This window comes from Hyla sarda, chromosome 4, assembly GCF_029499605.1.
Source record: "Hyla sarda isolate aHylSar1 chromosome 4, aHylSar1.hap1, whole genome shotgun sequence".
Taxonomy (NCBI): Eukaryota; Metazoa; Chordata; class Amphibia; order Anura; family Hylidae; genus Hyla; species Hyla sarda.
Window position 1 is genome coordinate 196,385,630 of NC_079192.1, and position 22,921 is coordinate 196,408,550.

Consider the following 22,921-nt stretch of genomic DNA (forward strand, 5'->3'; position numbering starts at 1 on the left):
ATGGGAGACATCTCTGTTAGGTCCCCTGATATATTTATACATAGTTATTAGGTCTCCCCTAAGCCTTCTTTTTTCTAAACTAAATAACCCCAATTCTGATAATCTTTCTGGGTACTGTAGTCCTCCCATTCCCCATTTTTGAACCCTCTCCAGCTCCACTATATCTTTCTTGTACACCGGTGCCCAGTACTGTACACAGTATTCTATGTGTGGTCTGACTAGTGATTTGTACAGCGGTAGAATTATTTCCTTGTTTTTTATTGATGCACCCCATGATTTTATTTGCCTTGGCAGCGGCTGCCCGACACTGGTCACTACAGTTAAGTTTACTATTAACTAAGACCCCTAAGTCCTTTTCCAAGTCAGTCGTCCCAAGTGTGCTCCCATTTAATATATAACCCGTCCCAGATTTTTTTCTCAGCCCAAACCTCAAACCTATCCAGATCCATTTGTAACAGTGCACTGTCCTCTATTGTGTTTACCGCTTTACAGAGTTTAGTATCATCTGCAAAGATTGCTACTTTACTATTCAACCTCTCTACAAGGTCATTAATAAATATATTAAATAGAACAGGACCCAAGACTGACCCCTTTGGTACCCCACTAGTAACAGTCATCCAATCAGAATAAGTACCATTAATAACCACCCTCTGTTTCCTATCGCTGAGCCAGTTACTTACCCACTTACACACATTCTCCCCCAGCCCGTTCCTTCTCATTTTATGCACCAATCTTTTATGTGGAACCGTATCAAATGCTTTGAAAAAATCCAGATATACGACATCCAGCGATTGCCCCTGGTCCAGTCTGGAGCTCACCTCCTCATAAAAGCTGATCAGGTTAGTTTGACAGGACCGATCCCTCATAAAGCCATGCTGATATGGAGTCATACATTTATTTTTATCAATGTATTTCAAAATAGTAGGGGGCACTGTACTTCTTCCTGGGTTAGACAGGTGACCTGTACTGAGGAGTTTACCTTATCACACTGTATTTCACCTGGCATTTCATTTTCCTCGGTGAATACAGTGGAGAAGAATTTGTTTAATATATTTGCTTTTTCCTGATCCCCGTTTATAATTTCTTCCTCATCATTTTTTTAAAGGGCCAACACTTTCATTTTTGACCTTTTTGCTATTTATATAGTTAAAGAACATGTTGGGGTTAGTTTTACTCTCTTTGGCAATTAGTCTTTCTGTCTCTATTTTTGCTGCTTTTATCTATAGCTTTTTAATGCTTCTTCACTGCCATCCTGTTTTAGTAGTTTAAATGCTTTATTTTTGTCATTTATTGCCCCCTTAACATTTTTATTCATCCATATTGGTTTTCTTTAATTTCTGACTCTTTTATTCCCATAAGGTATACACATCTTACAGTGAAAGTTTAAGATATTTTAAGAAGTCTCCCATTTAGTGTCAGTATTCATATTTTTGAGGACATTATCCCATTTTATATTGTTAAGGGCTTCTCTGAGTTGATCGAACTTTGCCTTCCTAAAGTTCATTGTTTTTTTGGAAAAGCATAATTAATTCCCCATTCCCAGGACTGGAACAGAGCATCTACTGCGGTCGGTTTTCTGATCTATATAGGGATCCCCCCAAATGTTCCAATTTAAGCCCCATTCCCCATGATGTAGAAGAGGTCTGCTGAGGTAGTCTGCCTTTGTGTTTAGAGTGCCCTTCAGGTGAACTGCAGAGATTGAGGCTAGGTGAGTTTCTGCATAGGAAAGGACCTGGGAAGAAAGACATTAACCGTGAGTTTCTGGTTGTGCCCTATCTATTTATTAGGGCCACAACAGTAGAGTTATCAGAAAGAACTCTAACATTATTCCCATATAATGGCTGTCCTATAGTCTGCAAAGCACAAACGACCACCATCAGCTCTGTATAGTTGGAGGACTCAACACTAAGGGAAGCTTCCCAGAGTCCGTTAAAATGTTCACTACCCACGTGGGCTCCCCAACTCCAGGGACTAGTGTCCGTAGTGAGAATTGTAGGATTTTTAAAACGCCACTCCAACCCCCTAGACAAGTTCTCTGAATTTTGCCACCATATAAGAGATTCTAAGGTATTAGGAGATAGAAAATGTTTTCTGTCTAGATCACCAGGGGAGTGGAACTGTGCCCAAGGGACGGCAGGAATGGAGGCTGTAAATAAACCAAGCAAGGACATACCTCTTCTAATAGAAATATGGGGAGACCTCAAAACATCTTTTACAAAATGTATTATCTTGTCAATTTTCTCTTGGGGAAGAAAAGATTTTTCTTGCAGAGTCCAGGATGATACCCAGAAAAGTTTTTTGCTGGGTTGGAGAAGAAGATTTTCAAAATTAAGAATCCATCCTAGCTTTTGAGGAGAGTGTGAGACACAAAAGATTGTACCTTTATAGTTCAGTCTGAAACCAGAAGAAAATCGTCCAGGTATGGAATGAATAATCTTGCTCCTTCCCAGATGTGGGCCGCCATCTCTGACAACACATTCGTGAAGATTCTTGGCGCTACCGAGATCCCGAAAGGAAGGGCACAAAATTGCAGTTGAATGAGCTGAGCGTTTAGATGAACCACTATCCTTAGGAATTTTTGAAAGTCCGGGTGTATTGGCACATGAAAGTGAAGCCATAAAGCAATCCTTTGTTAGCAAGTTTCACAGTCTCAATGTAAAATTTTTGGTATTTTATATATTTGTTTAGGGGCTTTAGATTTATTATTACCCAAAAAGTGTTGTTGAAGTGTTGAATGGAATCGAAACCCTGTCTTTCCTGACTTGGAGGAACTGAAACTAGGATCCCCCTTTTTTTTTATTAACAAAAAAAATCTCCTGTTGAAGGGAAATCTGGCCCACTGAACCTAGGGGATATTTTGCGATGACAAAGTAAGTGGGTGGGAGGCTGCAAAATTCCCACTTTAATCCGTTCTGAACAATGTCCAGAACTTGGGAACTGCCTGCTATCTCCTTCCAAGCCGGGAAGAAAATTTGCTGTCTGCCACCCACTTGCAGTCATTGAGACTTAGGTGGAGGTCGAGGGCTGGTTAAACATAAGGTCTCTGTTTTTCTTGGAGCCTGACTGACCCCTACCTCTGGACCGAAAGGACTGGTTACGCTTGGGTTCAAATGAGAAAGGAAAACCTTTTTTTCCTATCACTAGCTTTTTCAAGAAGGTCAGACAGGTTGGAACCAAACAAATGTTCACATAAATTTACTTTTAGATGTAGGATGCTAGAAAGGCCACTCCTTTACGTATAGTAGACATGGATGCTAAAAGCTGATCTCTAGGGACTTTATTTTGGATGTTAGATGTTAATTGATCCAGCCAGAGAATAACGGACCTAGCCACTGAGGTGCCAGCAATGTTAAATTTTAGAGCAGCACCCGAGGCTTCCCAAGTTCTCAAGAAAAATATAACATTTTCTTATCCAAGGGATCCTCAAATGGGAATAAACTTTTTTTTTTTTTTTTATTCTGGAAATAGCCACATCATTTTTTGGGGGGTGATACCAATTTTTTGTGTCCGAGTCAGCGAAGGAATACTTACTTTTAATAGCTTCTAGAACATAATTTTTTTTTATCAGGGTTTTCCCAACTTTTGAGTTGGTCTTATGAATAAGGAAAACTCTACATTTTTTAGTGTCCAGGCCTTCAAACATAAATGTCCTGGATGGACTTAGGTTCCCTTGGTTCCTCTATGTCCATAGCGGACTGTACAGCTTTTATCAATTGGTCAGTATCTTCAAATGGGAATACAGCCTTCCCTGAAGTATCCTCTTCTTACTCCTCCCCTGATTCCGGCACACCTGGCACAATAATCCCCTCCTCCTCCGAATCACTGGATTATTGTCAATATCAGCAGTAACAGGAGAAACAATTTCAGTAGCTTACAGATTAGCCACAGCTGAGATATTTTGGATAGAGGCTTGAATTTCCTTCCTAATAGGGTCCTGCACATGCGCCAGTATTGACAGTACTAGGGTTGGGACTTCAGTAGAAATACATTTGTTAATGCAGGATTTACATGATTTTTCATCATACGGCGTCCGCACAACCGCGATCAGACTCTGGGACTCGTCAATGCTGCGCCGGCCCCTGCAAACATTCTAGTGCTCACTGCAACTGCTCCGGCCATTAAAAGGTATGCAGGAGACACGCCATTTAGGGAGTGGGAGGGGTGTAGGGGCGTGAATTTTGAACTGAGGGATTAGTGAGCTGGCAGGGAGCCGCAACCAGGAGAGGAGGGGCCTTCCTTTTATTCTCCAAGGTTTCCTCTCCGTGGGGGCAGAGTCCCTCTCTCAAATGGTGCTGTCATGGAGAGGAGGAAATCTCTACCTTTCTTCCAAGAGTTTTAAGAGTGTATTTACATGTACAGTATCCTGCGCATGTTTTAGAATTCAGAACTTTTGAGCCCCAGTTGCAAAGTTTTTTTTAAGATAGCAATACACTTGTTTACTTTTGTTTGGTGGATCATCCATTTTATACTTTAGTGTTGTCCTCAGAAGTTCATAATTGTGCGGTATACAAGATTGGTGTGGTCTCAGGCCTGTGCAGTCTGAGACCACGTGGGCATGTTGCTGACTATATGAGGCTTCTTTCTGAAATTTACTTTATGTTGAATAACTCCTTTAAATGCTACAGACAGCTGCTTAGGAACAGTATTGACTAAGTAGCAACATTTATGTGCATTGTGTCGATACCTTACAGAGCCATGGAGCTGGCATATACTGGGAACAGAGCCAGAAGCACATAGCTCTGTATAATGTTTAGTGGCCACACTGGGTTGCTGCAACTCAGCTCCCATTAAAGTGGGGAAGAAAAAAAACAAACCGCTTTTTATCTGAATTCGGTTGGTTTTGCATAAAGTGCATGAATTTCTTCAAATTTCATTTAGATCACTGCTGGAATTACAGAAATGCAAATAGATCTGTTGTGTTAATTGATCCTTATTAACCCGTACAGGACCTAGGGCGTATGCATACGCCTTCTGTACCTGGGTCTTAAGGACCCTGGGCGTACAGGTACGCCCGTGGGAATTCCGGTCCCTGCCGCGCGCCGGGCAGGGATCGGACTGGGGTGACTGCTGATATCAATCAGCAGGCACCCCGCGCAAATGCCGAGGGGGGTCATCAGACCACCCCATGTCGGCAATCGGCGCAAATCGCAAGTGAAATCGCACTTGTGATTTGCGCAATTCCGGGTCTTACGGGTCACGTGTGACCCGATGACCCGGAGATACAAGGTGATCGGGGGTGTAGAATACACCCCTTATCACCTACTGTATCTATGGGGAGGTGGCGATTTCGCCACCCCCTCAAGAGAGCTGCTATTGGCTGGATCGTCCAGCCAATAGCAGCCGGCAGGGGAGGGGTTAAACGGCATCCTCTGCAGCGCTGACCGTTAGCTGGGTTCAGTCAGCGGTCAGAGCTGCAAGAGGAGCCAGGGACCCCCCCTCTGCCCCATCGGATCGCCTCAGGAGACCTGAAGATTCCCTAGATCAGGGACAGAATCAACAGAGGGAAAGGTAGGGAAATACATGTAAATAAAGTTAAAAAAAAAATAACCCCCCCCCCCCCCCCTGACCCCCTAATAGGGCTCAAGAGTACACCTCATCTTTTTTTAGCGTGACCCGGGCCCTATTAGGGGTTCAGGGCGCTGCGATTTGCCCCCCCTTTTTTTTTTGGGCCGCAGCGTTTGTTTGTTTTTTGCTCACATAACGGTGTGTGATTACTAATCACACACAGTTATACATAGTTACACCAAGCACTCACTACACACTCATGCAGATAATGAGGCATGTCCACCCCGAGGTGATCCCGCCAATGACCGGATTTACAAAGTGAGGCCGGTCATCGATCACTTTGGGGCCAAATTTTTGGAGGCCTACGTACCACTTAGGGAGCTTTCGGTTGATGAGTCTCTTATCAGTTTTAAGGGGAGAATCATCTTCCGCCAGTATATTCCCTCGAAGCGGGCACGGTATGGCGTGAAGCTATATAAACTTTGTGAGAGTACCTCCGGGTACACTCAAGTTTAGGGTGTATGAGGGACGAGATTCCCGTATTGAACCCCCAGATTGTTCCCCCACTCTGGGTTTTAGCGGGAAAATCATTTGGGACCTTATATACCCATTGCTGGATAAGGGTTACCACGTGTACGTGGACAACTTTTATACCAGCATCCCTCTCTTCACATCCCTTGCCGCCAGATCGACGTCCGCTTGTGGGACCGTGCGGAGAAACCAGAGAGGCCTCCCTCTAAATTTGATCCAGACACCTATTCCCAAGGGTGAGTCCCGTGCCCTTACCTATGAAAACCTGTTGCTGGTCAAGTATAAGGATAAGAGGGATGTCCTTATGCTGACCACTATTCATGGTAACGGCAGCTCACCTGTCCCTGTGCGAGGTACCACAACAACGGTCCTCAAGCCTGATTGTATTCTGGACTACAATCAGTATATGGGGGGAGTTGATCTCTCAGATCAAGTCCTCAAGCCATACATGGCCATGCGGAAAACACGTGTATGGTACAAAAAAGTAGCGGTCTACTTGGTGCAGGTTGCCATGTACAACTCTTTTGTACTGTACCGGAACGCTGACAACCCAGGGACATACCTCCAGTTCCAAGAAGAAGTCCTAAAGGTCCTGATCTTTGCTGACCGGGAAAGAGCAGGCCGGACTTCCCAAGGAACTGGAGTAATAGGTACCAGGATCGTCCCAGGCCAACACTTTCCAGGTGAGGTCCCCCACACTGGAAAGAAGGGACGATCCCAGAAAAAATGCAGAGTGTGTAACAGGAGGGGGATACGGAAGGACACCACCACTCAGTGTGACACTTGCCCCGATCATCCGGGCCTCTGCATTAAGGACTGCTTCAGGGAGTATCACACTTCCATGGAGTACTAAATTTTCACTCTTCATTTAAATTTTCCATAATATGACCCCAATGTACCAAGTCCAGAGTACATTCCAAATTTTAACCCCATAAAACCACTAAATTGCCCAAAAAAACTATTTCATAAAAAAAAAAAAAAAAAAATAACTGATAAGACCTCAGGGGGTATTTTTCCCAAAAATGGGTCATGGGTCACTGAGTCACTATCATTGGGGACTTATGTTGCCTCAAATGCGCAGCGCTCTCTCTCCACCTGAGCGGGGTGCGCATTTGAGGCAACAGGTTAGGGACGGCCACACACGTCACATTCCCAGAATGATGATTCGGAGCATAGGGTTTGGGGTGTGCATATTTTTTTTAGTTTTGGCTATGCTCTGGGTCATCTTTCTGGGAACATATCCTGTTTTATAATTTTATGTCCCACTGTACCCCTTGTTAGTTATTAGTGTACCCCATATAATGCCCCTTGAGGGGGGGTCCCACTGTTCTGGCTCCATAGGCAGCTGTCTAGAAGCTCCAGACCCCTGACTGCCCTCCTGTTCCTCCGTGACCAGTGAGCAGAACCGATCTACGCCCAGATATGAGGTATGTCCTTACTCCAAACAAATGTATTTACAATTTTTTTTTTTTTTTTTTTTGCTGTTCTGGCACTAAATGTGACATGCCCCCCCCATTTCAGCAAAATGTGACTCCTCCTCTTCTGAGCATTGTAGTGCGCCAGCAGAGCCCTTTACATCCTTACATGGGGTACTTCCATACTCAGAAGAGATGGGGTTACACATTTTGGGGGACATTTTCTTCTATTACACCTTGTAAGAATGTAAAGTTTTGAGAAAAACAGCATTTTAGTAAAAAAAATAAAATAATTAATTTACACATCCAAAGTCGTCAAACACCTGTGGGGTGTTAAGGCTCACGGTACCCCTTGTTACGTTCCTTGAGGGGTGTAGTTTCCAAAATAGTATGCAATGTGTTTTTTTTTTTTTTTGCTGTCCTGGCACCATAGGGGCTTCCTAAATGGGACATGCCCCCCCCAAAACCATTTCAGCAAAATTAGATTTGCAAAAAGCCAAATAGGACTCCTTTTCTTCTGAGCATTGTAGTGCGCCAACAGAGTGCTTGACATCCACATTTGTGGTGTTTCCATACTCAGAAGAGATGGGGTTACAAATTTTGGTGGGCATTTTCTCCTATTACTGCTTGTAAAAATGTAAAATTTGGGGGGAAACTAGCATTTTAGTGAAAAATTTTTTTTTTAAATAATTTACACATCCAACTTTAACGAAAAGTCGTGAAACACCTGTGGGGTGTTAAGGCTCACTGTACCCCTTGTTACGTTCCTTGAGGGGTGTAGTTTTCAAAATAGTATGCCATGTTTTTTTTTTGCTGTCCTGGCACCATAGGGGCTTCCTAAATGGGACATGCCCCCCCAAAACCATTTCAGCAAAATTAGATTTGCAAAAGCCAAATATGACTCCTTCTCTTCTGAGCATTGTAGTGCGCCCGCAGTGCACTTGACCTCCACATATGTGGTGTTTCCATACTCAAGAGATGGGGTTACACATTTTGGGGGGCATTTTCTCCTATTAACCCTTTTAAAAATTTAAAATTTGGGGGAAAACTAGAATTTTAGTTGAAAAAAAAAAGAAAATCATTTACACATCCAACTTTAACGAAAAGTCGTGAAACCCCTGTGGGGTGTTAAGGCTCACTGGACCCCTTGTTACGTTCCTTTAGGGGTGTAGTTTCCAAAATAGTATGCCATGTGTTTTTTTTTTTTGCTGTCGTGACACCATAGGGGCTTCCTAAATGCAACATGCCCCCAAAAACCATTTCAGAAAAACTCACTCTCCAAAATCCCTCTGTCGCACCTTCCCTTCTGAGCCCTCTAGTGCACCCGCCGAACACTTGACATACACATATGAGGCATTTCCTTACTCTAGAGAAATTGGGTTACACATTTTAGGAAGATTTCTCTCCTTTTACCCCTTGTAAAAATTCAAAAAATGGGTCTACAAGAACATGCGAGTGTAAAAAATGAAGATTTTGAATTTTCTCCTTCAATTTGCTGCTATTCCTGTGAAACACCTAAAGAGTTAACAAACCTTTTGAATGTCATTTTGAATACTTTGAGGGGTGCAGTTTTTATAATGGGGTCATTTGTGGGGCATTTCGAATAGAAAAGCCCTTCAAATCCACTTTAAAACAGAACTGGTCCCTGAAAAATTTCGATTTTGAAAATTTTGTGAAAAATTGCTGCTATACTTTGAAGCCCTCTGGTGTCTTCCAAAAGTAAAAAAAATGTCTACTTTATGATGCAATCATAAAGTAGACATGTTGTATATGTGAATCAATATATAATTTATTTGGAATATTAATTTTTCTTATAAGCAGAGAGCTTCAAAGTAAAAAAAATGCAAAATGTACAATTTTTTCATCAAATTTTTGCATTTTTCACCAAGAAACGATGCAAGCATCAACAAAATTTTACCACTAATATAGAGTAGAATACGTCACGAAAAAACAATCTTGGAATCAGAATGAAAGGTAAAAGCATCCCAGAGTTATTAATGTTTAAAGTGAAAGTGGTCAGATGTTCAAAAAATGGCCGGGTCCTACAGTGAAAATTGGCTGGGTCCTTAAGGGGTTAAAATGCTCATAATATACTGGATTCAACCACCATAGTCTTAACACAAAATAAAACAGTATCAATGGTAATTGAACACTAGTATTCTTGTGATACAGCCAAGGAGAAGAAATTGGTATACACCCTGAACAGCAAGACTTTTTTTTTTAAATAAAAAAATGCACTGGAGAAATTCTGAAAATTATATACATCATTTATTTTGCACACAGGTTTGGTACACGCTGAAAGGAAATAATATGGTGATTTATGAATTTTTTTCAAGGTACAATCCCAAGCAATTTGTGGTGAAACACAACTGATGTACATGACAAGCGTAGAAGCATCAGGATTGATGGCAGATGGAACAGCAATGATTTATATAATTGGCAATCAGCACCGGTTCATCTTCAAACAGGATCAGAAACCACATGAACTGGTACTTTACTTTCTTAAAAGCTGCTTCATTTCTATGATTTAAAGTAAGATATATTTATAAAAGTGTATCATTTTCCCGGCAGCCAGGTAAGTATTAATTAGGATGATTGATATAATTTGCAGAAACCGAACATCACTGGAAAATGTGGAACTAAGTGATTTTGCAAAAGTTCATGAACAGCACAACTTGCAGAATGTTTACCTCCACTGAATGGTGAAGATGACTGCACTTTAAGGTTTATAGAAAATTAGCATATGTAAATGTTTCCATACATATCAGGGTTTATGTCTGCTTTGAGCACCATTTACTCTATAGATAAATTCACACAACCAGGTACACTGATGTTTGTAACTGTATCATGTCAGTTTCCAATAGTATTAATAGAATTATTTCATCTAAGTATTGGAAACTGCAATGTATCCTGATTGTGTTTTTTCCCCTAAGATTATATATATATATATATATATATATATATATATATATATATATATATATATATATATATATATATTTTTTTTTTTTTATTATTATCATAAAGAAGGATCAGTGCAACAGTAATGCAGTCTGTATTACAATATAGCATTAACAATTCATTGGAAATTTTTTAAAATCCCATATCCTTAACAACTTACATAAAATACAAAGTTACTCATTAGTAAGATAGTCTGAGATAAGTATCAACTGTATGTAGATTGAATCTATATGAAACTGCAATTGTGAAACTGCAAACTTAGTTTACAGTTTTGAATCAAAGTGCAGACAATGAACAGCTTTACCAGCCTATTGAAGGATAGTAAAACATACAAATAATCCCTAAATGAGTCGGCTTATTCCCAATATCTTGAATGCTTCATAGTAATAATTATTTTGTCCCATATGCAGAATGAGAATTACAGTGGCTCCATTCGTAGTTACAGGGTAATAAGGTTCATCAAAATGTAGCAACCAATACAGGCCTACCTGTACATAACTTATTACTCTGAGGTCTCCCTGGTAGGTGTGAGTGCACAGCATACAAGACTGTGTGCTATATTTATAAAGGAGGTTGGTAGCGGATTTAAACACTTCTAAATCCAGGCAGGGATTTAAGAAAGATGCTAGAAAAGTCTGGAGAGAAGCCCATCTTCATGGTGGTTTAGAAGAGTGTACTTTGGTGCTATATTACTACCCCCACCATACTGGGATCCAAACCTTTGTTCATTGGGATTATCCTTCCCTCCAATAAAAAAGGCTTCCTCTAAACAAGCAAAGTATATTTTTACATGCATATTTGATTCAAATCTGTGCACATTTATTCATAAATAATTCATTAACTATTCATAAAATAGTTTTTTTTTTCTTACAAAAAGAAAAATTCCTATTCCCAGACAGCTTAGTGCTATTATAGGAAGACCCATATTTTACAAAAAAAAAAAAAAAAGCAAGTGAGGATCCATCACCTTATGCATGTTTATATTTGCAAACAAAAGTGATCAGTTTGAGATTCTTTAAAAAAAAAAAAAAACAAAAAAAAAACAACTGTTCTTTTTAGTGGATCTGTGCCATGCATCATTACATAATAATATTTTGTGGTTTCCCATATGTAAACCTGCAGCTTCAGACAAGCCACACTAGAAGTATTCTGTTACTTTTCTGCCCTATAACAACTTAAGCTCTGCTACATCTGTATATGTGCACTTGGCTCCACGGTTATTAATCTCACAGTCCGCTAGCCAATGGTAGACATGTATCTATAGCTTGGCATATCTAGGTTCTATTGGTATATTTAATATTGAACAATGTTAATAGACTGACCATTGCAGATAAATATTCTGATATAACTAGCCCAATGTAACAGTGCCATAGTAGCGACGTTTCGACCATCTCTCGTGGTCTTTACTATGATCTTTTGTTGTGGATGTATTACAGGCTTGTGGCCTAAAGCCTTTCATAGCTGGCACCCTACACTGAACCTCGTTTCTGATGTACTGCTCTTCCTCTACTTGTGTAGCCCAATGGTAAGATAGAGTGGTATAGTGAAGGCAACTGAAATAGCAGCACTCATTTGTGTGCCATTACCTAGCAACTTGTCCACCAAATCCATTGTCTGACAATTCAAGCCTGATCTCTACAGGTCTGATTTATTCCAACAGTAATTCAAACCAGTTTATAATATTGTCTCATTCAGCTTAAACATTTAATAGATAAGAAATATGGTGAATGTATGGAAAGATTTACATATTGGCTTTATCGATCTGCCTGAAACCAGAACTGTCTGGTTTTGTCCATAACAACCAATCACAGCTCAGCTTTCGTTTTACCAGAGCGTGTTTAGATATAACATCTGAGCTGTGATTGGTTATGGATAGAGATGAGCAAACTTACAGTAAATTCGATTCGTCACGAACTTCTCGGCTTGGCAGTTGATGACTTATCCTGCGTAAATTAGTTCAGCTTTCAGGTGCTCCGGTGGGCTGGAAAAGGTGAATACATTCTTAGGAAAGAGTCTCCAAGGACTGTATCCACCTTTTCCAGCCCACCGGAGCACCTGAAAGCTGAACTAATTTATGCAGGAAAAGTCAACTGTCGAGCCGAGAAGTTTGTGACGAATCGAATTTACTGTAAGTTCGCTCATCTCTATTTATGGACAAAACAAGACAGTTCTGGTTTTAGGCAGATTGAGAATTATTAAAAGTAAACCTTCGTTGGTGCACATCAAAATATTACAAGCTTAGTCATGATCTGTATACAAGGTTAAAAAGGAGATGTTCGGTGCGGACTATTCCTATTTGATCCTGCTCGGGCTGCAAAAAAAAAAAAAAAGAGAAAAACTTTCACTTACCTTCCCACGTTCCCCCGGAGCTCCGCAACAGCTGATCGGTCGAACGGGCTGTCTGCTTTCTACTTCCCTTAGCCCGGGACGTCACACGGCGCTTCAAGCCTATCACCGGCCGCAGTGATGTCACGCCTCGGCCGGTGATAGACTGATAGCGCCGTGTCGGGCTAAGGGAAGTAGGAAGCAGACAGCCCGGTCGACTGATCAGCTATTGTGGAGCTCCAGGGGAACGTAGGAAGGTAAGTGAAAGTTTGTTCTCCCTTTTTTTGCTGCCCGCACCTGACATTTCCTTTAAACTGAACGAACAAAAATATTTCAATAAAAGTGTGCCAGCTCCTATAAGACTTGGCCCTCTGCTTCCAAATGTAGAGCAGTCTACCTAAAAGCTTAGTCACACTATTGTTGAAAATTGGTTGATTTGTTCATCAGTTGCTGTATATTCATGTATGTTTCTTTTGTCCATATGTGTCACTGTAACCCTTTTGTGTCTACTAGGTTGCAGATCCACATACAGATCTAATACTATAGTAAGATTAGTCTTAAAATATGGATATCTATGCAAAGACATTGGCAACTAGCTGCCTATTCTGCAACGTATTCTCTACATTAAGACTACTTTCACAAAGTAGTGCTTTGAATCAGTATTTGTAAGCCAAGGCCAGGAGAAGAGGTAGTATCTCTTTCAAACCAGGAAAAAGATACTAATATTTCCATTATGGCTTTTCTCTGTATATGGTTCCAAGTCTTGGCTTACAAATGTTGATGCAATATATTGCCATGTGGAAGTAGTCTAGGTTACCAACCACTGTTCCACCATTAAAAGCCTGGCTGCTGACATCATGCCCTCCCTACATTGCAGAAAGGGCCAGGATCTTGGATGTGCATCCCTTGCCCAGCAACCTTCTTTGTTTAATAAGCCTACCACCAACAGCTCCAGGGCCTGTGTACTGTGCCTGGAGCTGTCTGCGATTAACTTGTCACACATAGAAGGTGGCCAGGCAGAGGAGCGCACTACCGAGATTGTTCACTGAGAAGTGATGCAGGAAGCCGAGTATGTGATTTAAACGTCTTGCTTCAAGCCCAAACCAGGGAGTGGAGTGGGACTGGGCAATGCAGTTTGCGATGTGGGTAAACCCCTTTAATGGTCTATTCACATGTACAGTATTCTGCGCAGATTTGAGGTGCAGGATTTTATGCTGCAGATCTCAATGTAAACTAATTCAAATCCTGTGCATCAAATCTGAGCAAAATACTGTACGTGTGAATAGACCCTAACAGAAAGAAGAAACACAATAGCGTAAAGGGTTCAAAATAAATCTCCTGACTGCTTTCATGTCCACTTTACATGGCACACATTAACTAGTGAATGCAAAAAGAAATTAGGAAGGAGGTACCTTTTCTTCAAAGCTACAGTAATTGTTTTTATAAACCTACAAGGGACTAAGAAGTTTCATAAAAAAAAATAAAAAAAAAGTATTAAGATGCTTGTCCATGGGTTTAAAAACAGCCTAACAGCAAGCGATAGAACAATAAAAACCCCTCAGTGATTTAATCCCCTGCCACTTTAGTGTCAACAATCCAAAAGTCCCCATGTGACCACTGTAGCAAATCACTGGCGTCATTGGTCTTGTGCCATACATGATAGCAACACCATGGGGAACACTGGTGCATAACAAATAATGGTAATGGTTATTTTTATCGCATCTTCTGCTCTTTATTTTCTACAATCCTGGACAACCCCTTTAAGCCACTCCCTATATATTAATCACCAAAAATGACCCAGTCTGAAGATTAACATCTTAAAATATAATTCCTTCTTTCAGACACAAAAATACTTTTTTTTTTTAAATGAGGCCAGAAGATCTTGAATTGCTGAGATTGAAGACAAATAAGCAAATGTGTTAAAACAACTCAATATACAAAGCATGGCCTTCACATCCACAAACAAACTTAGTTTTTTTTCCAGTCTTGTAAAAAATATGAATGAATTATGGTTGGTTGCTGTGACACAAAAAACAGGATTTCTATAAGACATTTCTAAAACATCAGGTCTTGTTAATATTTCTCTCATACCACCTGAGTAACTCATCAGGTCAGAGAGAAGTAGCATTCTGAAGCTGAACATACAGGATACAGCATTTCCATTTGTGCATGGTGTTCTGTGGAGCAGCCTTACAAGAATCCTGAACATTTCATTTTCTTCAGTGATCATTACCAACCATCTCACACCATCACAAAGAACCCATTTCTCATTGCTATTACACTTCCATAGGCCAAACTTCCGTAAAATGGAACGTGCCATGGAAGTATTTCGCTTTAATACTTTTCATGCATTTAAAAATAGGGACTTCTGAGTAAACGGTGCAGACTACAAGCCTTGTACTGGCGATTACAACAGCTTGCCCTTCTACTCCTTGTCCCAAGTCAAGTACCGGAAGGTTATCTGCTCAATATACATAGACTATGAATAACTAAGAACTATGACCTGCAACTCAAAGTATTACACATTGACTATTGTTACATTTGGCTTAGAACTCAGTTTCTTACAACCTACAATTTTATATTCAAAGTAAAGGCTGTGAAAACTCAAAATAAAAAAGAAAAGTATATTTATATTCACATTCTTTATACAGATAATACAGTAGCTGTACAGGAGGTCTTCCTTCTGGCAATCCGCTTTTGCTTCATTTCCATGTGTTACCTTAGTAAACCTTCAAAAAAATATATATAATAATACGGGGCTATCCTCTTATTGTTAAAAAAAAATAACAAAGGCTAATGCCTTAACAGAGGAAACCTTTAAGGAGAAAACAATATTTAAATAAGGGTAGAAAAGTAAGCAACTACCTTATATTTAGGCATCTCAAAACAGGCAGCGGAAACCAAATTGCAACCATTGCTGCGAATTAAACCTTAAGCAGCAAAGAGACCCTTAGCCCTATAGAAATAAGCATTTTCCATTACATATCGTTCACTCTGATGTGCACATGTTGCGTTTCAGCTTCAGTTCCAATTATTTATACAGAACAATTAACAGTATTTGTTCATCTCCATGTTCAGAGAGTTCTTCACAGTGTTATCAGATCAACCAAATTTCCTTTAGGTGGTGTCATACTGTCTGGGAAGAAGTTGACAAGTGTATCAAAGAGCTGTGTCCTCTGAGCATATGTGTGATCCACATCGGAGAATCCTGTATATTTAAAAAAAAAGAAAAAAAAGCCAATATTACAGCACACTATAAGTAAGGGAACCCACAGTTATGACTGCACAGGCTTAAATATTATGAGATGGCAATCATTTATACTAGTGTTTACATCACACAGAAAGCTTAAAATTAGAGAGGTACTCCAGTTACAAACAACATTTTCCATATCAACTGGCTCCAGAAACAGATTTGCAAATTACTTCTATAAAAAAAAAATCTTAATCCTTTCAGTACTTAGCTGCTTAAGTTTAGTTCTATTCTGTCTGACAACAGTGCTCTGCTGACACCTCTGTCTGTCTCGGGAACTGTCCAGAGTTGGAGCAAGTCCCCATAGCAAACCTCTCATGCTCTGGATAGTTCCTGAGACAGACAGAGGTATGGCAGAAAGCACTGTGGTCAGACAGAAATAACTTAACTTCAGCAGCTGATAAGTACTGGAAGGATTAAGATTTTTTTTTTAAATAGAAGTAATTTACAAATCTGTTTAACTTTCAGGAGCCAGTTGATATGAAAAAAAAATTTTTTTTTTTTACTGGAATACCTCTTTAACCTCCTTAAGGAACACTGTTTTTTTCATATTCGCACTTTCGGATTTTCCACCTCACCTTCTAATATTCAGAACGCTTAAAATTTTGCAACTACATTATATATATGCACCGTATTTTCCAGCGTATAAGACAACTGGGCGTATAAGACGACCCCCAACTTTTACAGTTAAAATATAGAGTTTGGGATATACTCACCGTATAAGACTACCCCTCTACCGCAATGTACGGTACCTTCCCAGTGATTGGCTGGTTGTTGTATACAAAGCCTGCTTGGATTGGTCAGCTCTCCCTGTCTGCCCAGACCTCCCTGTCTCCAAGACTATCAAAGCGGTACATGCCTCTTTCATCTGTCTGGCCCGCCCTTGTATCCCATTAATGTACCTCCTTCTCTGCCTCTCTGATCTCGCAAATGCACACCAGTGCAGCCTGTCAGTTTGTGCACATGCGCACCTGCGCAGCCTCTCAGATCTTGCATATTCACACCTGCGCCACCTCAGATCTCGCACATGCGCACCGCTTCACTGCAGTCCTCAGGAGCGAGATCTGAGAGGCAGAGAAAGAGGTAAGGTTATAGGGTTAAATTATTTTTATAGAGGATTTTTAAGAAATTACAACATGAGGTACGGTAATAGGATACATACAAGGGTGGGCCGGATGGTTTAAAGATGCGTGTTTTTCTGGGCACAGCACCGCTCTCTCTCTATCCATACCCCGGGCGTCCCTTCCGACTGCAGCACCCGCCCTTTAAGACAACACCCGGAGTATAAGACGACCCCCGACTTTTGAGAACATTTTCCTGGGTTAAAATGTAGTCTTATACGCCAGAAAATACAGAGAGTGTGTGTGTGTGAGTGTGAGTGAGTGAGTGAGTGAGAGAGAGAGTGTGTGTGTGTGTGTGAGAGAGTGAGTGAGAGTGTGTGTGAGTGAGTGTGTGTGAGAGTGAATATATATATATACACACACACACACACATATTATATATATATATATATATATATATATACACATATACACACACACACACATATATACATATACACACACACATATATACATATACACACACACACATATATACATATACACATATACATATATATATAGGCTTTTTTAGCTCCACCAATTGTACTTTGTAATGACATCAATCATTTCACAACAAAATCTACGGTGAAACAAAAAAAATCTTTATGGCGCAAAATTGAAAAAAATATATGCCATTTTGTAACTTTTGGGGCTTCAGATTCTACACAGTGCACTTTTTTGTAAAATAACACCATATCTTTATTCTGTCTGTAGGTCAATACGATTAAAATGATACCTTATATAGATTTTGTTTTACTTTAAAAAAAATTACTATTTGTATGAAAATTTGCATGTTTAAAAATGTCCTCTTCTGACCCCTATAACTTTTTCATTTTTCCGAATACTGGGCTGTATGAGGGTTAATTTTTTGCGCTGTGATCTGAAGTTTTTATCTGTACCATTTTGTTTTTGGTCTCTATTTTTGATCTCTATTTATACATTTTTTAGGGTATACAAAGTGACCAAAAATATGCAAAATTTATGAACGTTATATTTTTATAGTTCAGACATTTACGCACACGACTGTACCACATATGTTTATTTTTACGACTGCAAAATGATCCGTTCGACATTGTTACAAATCTGACCGCCATTAGGAATATGGATGGGATTAACTGGAAATCTGCTACATGAATTCAGGTGGTGCTCTAACTAATCCAGGTTCAAAGCAATGTACATCTGTAAGAAAAAATGCAGTCTGCAACTCACCAAGTAATCTTTGTTGTTTCTGGATTATTATTATTATTAAATGCAATCCTTTGATTGCATACTCTGATCTAAGCTATGGCATAGCATTGTTCAGTGTGATCTGTGCTCAATTGCTCCAGCCTGCAGAGCCTGGCCGGAGCACCGAGGCACAGATCAGACAACGAGAAGGCAGGAAAGGGGCCCTCCTGTCGTCCTCTCAGCTGTTCGGGACACGGTGATTTCACCACGGCGGTCCTGAACAGTCTGCTGAGCTAGGCGGGATGTGTTTTCTTCCATTTTAGACACCGCGATCAACTTTGATCACACCTTCTAAAGGGTTAATACCGGACATCAGCCCGATCGGCGATGTCCGGTATTAGCCACAGGTCCTGGTTGCTGATAGCAACCAGGACCCACTGGGTAAGAAGCGCGCTCAGCTCCTGAGTGCGCATCACATAACTGGAGAGGGCAACATATAAATATATGTCCATTGTCCTTAAGGTGTTGTTAATGTCTATACGATTTCCATATTGAATTATATATGTACTGTACGCCAAGCGATAGTCCTTAACCACTTAATGATGCAGGACGTATATTTACTTCCTGCGCCGGCTCCTGCGACATAACAGTGCATCACACGTCATATCGGGTCTGTCCCAGCGGCTAATACCGGACATCACTGATGGCGGTGATGCCCGGTATTAACCCTTCAGATGCCAGGACCCGCGGCTAATACCGGACATCACTGATCGCGGTGATGGACGGTATTAACCCTTCAGACGCTGCGATCAAAGTTGATCGCCGCATCTAAAGTTAAAAACAAAAGCATTCCCAGCAGCTCAATCGGGCTGATCGGGACAACCGCGGTGTCCCGATCAACTGTATGGACACGAGGAGGGTCCCTACCTTCCTCCTCGTAGTCTGATCGCCGAATGACTGCTCCGTGCCTGAGATGAAAAAAGTTCATAAATGTGATTTAACCCCTTCCCTAATGTTTGAACCACCTCCCCTTTCCCATTAAAAATAAAAAATTTAATAAACATGTGGTGTGTCCAAACTATAAAAATCTATGAATTTAAATCGCATGATCAATGGCACACAAGTAAAAAAAATTCCAAAAGTCCAAAATAATAAAAATGAATAAAATGTGATCAAAAAGTCCCATCAAAGCAAAAATGATACCAATAACTTCAGATCACGACGCAAAAAATGAGCCCTCCTACATCAGCGGAAAAATAAAGTTATAGGGGTCAGAAGATGACGTTTTTAAACGTATACATTTTCCTGCATGTTGTTTGATTTTTTCCAGAAGTCAGACAAAATCAAACCTATATAAGTAGGGTATCATTTTAATCATATGGACCTACAGAATAAAAAGGTGTAATTTTTAACAAAAAATGCACTGCGTTGAAACTGAAGCCCCCAAAAGTTACAAAATGGCGTTTTTTTCAATTTGTCGCACAATGATTTTTCTTTTGGATTCGACATAGATTTTTGGGTTAAATGACTGATGTTATTACAAAGTATAATTGGTGGCGCAAAAAAAAAAAAAGCCATCATATGAGTCTGTGGGTTCAAAATGGAAAAGATTATGATTTTTAAAAGGTGAGGAGGAAAAGTGCAAAAACGGAAAAACCCTGAGTCCTTAAGGGGTTAAAAGAACTAAAATGAATAAAAAGGACCATTTCTGAGGCTCAAAGAAAAGCTTGATACTTATTTTCCAGAGAGCCATATTAGGGCTTTTTTGGTAGGATCAACAGTATTTTGCAGGGACACCTTTCATTTTAACATAATGTACAATGTACATTGAAGCAAAAGAATGAAAACATTTTCAGGGTTGGAGGTTGATATTTATTGAACTTACCCAGAGAGGTGAAATCTTTGTTAGATTTAAAAAGTGCAGATGGAAGAAGCTGAAACTGAACACACAAAAAAATTATTCACTATAAGCATGTAGATAAAGTGCAGCCAGGTCATAAATTTGCATCATTCCCCCGTCTGCAGCTATATAAACTGTTAAAACATCTTTTATACACTTCTCTTATTCTGATTTTTAAATTATGTTTTATTTTAGTAGTAAACACATAGCACTACAAATGTGAATTTAGTACAATTCCCATAACCAAATGCACCAGGGCATTGTAGGAGATAAAATGGCTACTATACATAGGTAAGCTGTGAAGTCAAACAGAAGTCTGCACATACAGATTCCATAATGCAGCGGCAAAAGAGTAAAGCAAGCATTTACAAATGTGCTATTTTACCTAGCGTTTAATAGTGAGACATTCACATGAAATCAGCATATATAACTGTCCACACTGACTAAATGCTGTTTCCATGTACAATGCAGCCATACTTTATGGTGTATATTCAGTGGCTTTATCTCCATAAAAAAAAAAAAAGGACTTTATTCAGCAGTAATAAAGAGTCGGAGAGGTAGGTATGGCCTATGTCACTCCAGCGGAACTGTATGAGTAACCGATCTGCAGCATATGCCCTGTCACTCAGTATTAGTAAGTCTAATAAACACTGAATAAACAACCAAAAGGTATGGCTGCACTACACATGGAAACAGCGTGGACAGTTCTATATGCCGATAGCATGTGACCGCTGTGCCTTAAAGACGTTGACATTTTATTTATAAAAACTTAAAAAGATTATTTTTTTAAAACCTTTTGATATCAATTAGAGCAGCACTTCTCAAATTGTGAGATAACTTCAAGCTGAGGTGTGGGGTCTTTCTCGGTGGCATGACATTGGCACAAAGCAGGGACTGCAAAGCAGAACCAGCTCCACAATGCCAACCCTGCATTACCAGTGTAGTTTCCCAGATTGGAATGGGTAAAGAACCTGCAATTACATCATGATGACGTGACCATGAGGTCACATACACCTAGAGCCATGTAAGAATCTGGAGACTACAGCAGCCTACTTGGAAGCAGCAGTAGTGTTCTCCATTATTTTTTTCCTTTCAAGAATATCCTGTTCTAGGGACAAAAAGTAATAGCAGTGGGTAAGGGGTGGGAGTGGGAATAGAAGTGCTACCAGTGGGAGGCAGGAGTGGGGATAGTTAAAGGGGTATTCCAAGCAAAAACTTTTTTTTATATATCAACTGGCTCCAGAAAGTTAAAGGGTACCTCTCATCAAAAAAACGTTTGATATATTATAGATTAATGTATGCAGAATAACTTTACAATTGCATGTTATTAAAAAATATGCTTCTTTTTATTTAATTTTCCACTTAGAAGAAATGACCACTAGGGGTCTCCCTACCAGTCCTGGCAGCAAGCATTTCAGACTCCTGCTGGAGTCCTAAACACTACGAGCTGCCAGTCTGCTTTGTTCTCAAAGGAGAACACTCAGAGCTGCCAGCCTGCTTTGTTCACAGCCTGTTTGGCTGTGAACAAAGCAGGCTGGCAGCTCTGAGTGTTTAGGACTCCAGCATGAGTCAGAAATGCTTGCTGACAGGACTGATCGGGAAAAATACAATAGAAAGAAGCATATTTTTCATTAACATGCTATTGGAAAGTTATTCAACATTCATTAATCTAAAATATATCAAAAGTTTATTTGATGAGAGGTACCCTTTAAACAGATTTGTAAATTACTTCTATTAAAAAAATCTTAATCCGTCCAATAGTTATTAGCTTCTGAAGTTGAGTTGTTGTTTCTGTCTAACTGCTCAATGATGATGTCACGTCCCGGGAGCTGTGCAGTTCCTATGGGGATATTTTCCCATCATGCACAACTCCCGGTACGTGACATTATCATTGAGCAGTTAGACAGAAAACTTCAGAAGCTAATAACTATTGGAAGGATTAAGATTTTTTTAATAGAAGTAATTTACAAATCTGTTTAACTTTCTGGAGCGAGTTGATATATAAAAAAAAAGTTATTTCCTGGAATACCCCTTTAAGCTGAAAGTCAGGGAAGAGATTAAATTGGGACTGTACTGCTTTCAATAATGCCACACTATCAGATTTGTTGGCACTGCTGGAGAAGTATATTGTGCTGCACTGAATGATAGTATCTGTTTGCCAATGACTGCTCAGCATTACTATGAATTGGCTGGTAGACCTAGAGGGGAAAAAATGAGAAGCCCTGTATTACAACATATGGATATCATAGAAGTTAGCCCAATTGGACCCCACCCCCTTTTACTAACCAAAACACAGAGTTGATAAACAGCAGCTCTCATAGACCTGGTCCATCAATACAATCACACATATTTCCTAAAGTGGCTACAATGGCCAGTTAAACTTCTCCACTGGTAACATCTTATGTAGTTTAACTGAAAAGCGGTTTCATTGATGCGAAGTATCCATGTCCCCTAATGATAAAATAATTGCAGGACTCTAGATGCTACGAATATGTCTTATTCCTTGTATAGCCATGCACATCATATGCACATATTCCCTTTAGTACACATTACAATGGCCCTACTTTACCATATATTTAGTGCTCAGAAGACACTTTCTTGGAAAGAGATAAAAGATAAGCAAATATTTCCCCACCTCTTTAGTCTCATCGGGGTCTGAATGATCCACAGTGACAAATAAATCATTCTGCAGGTACTTCAGTGCACTAAGAGGCTCTGTCTGAGCACGTTCTTCAAACCTGTAACAATTATATTATTTTATTAC

General features: G+C 40.0%; 1 protein-coding gene across 1 annotated transcript in view; it reads right to left on the bottom strand.

The window, feature by feature from the left end:
• Window positions 1-12,938: 12,938 nt before the first annotated feature.
• MKLN1 (muskelin 1) overlaps window positions 12,939-22,921 on the bottom strand; it is a 53,891-nt gene continuing 43,908 nt past the window's right edge. Inside the window, exons 16-18 of the mRNA XM_056573193.1 lie at window positions 22,793-22,895; window positions 20,143-20,197; window positions 12,939-15,945 (exon numbers count right to left, since the gene is read on the bottom strand). Coding sequence (XP_056429168.1) covers window positions 15,824-15,945; window positions 20,143-20,197; window positions 22,793-22,895 — 280 coding nt within the window. The 3' untranslated portion in view covers window positions 12,939-15,823. The remainder of the gene's footprint in view (window positions 15,946-20,142; window positions 20,198-22,792; window positions 22,896-22,921) is intronic.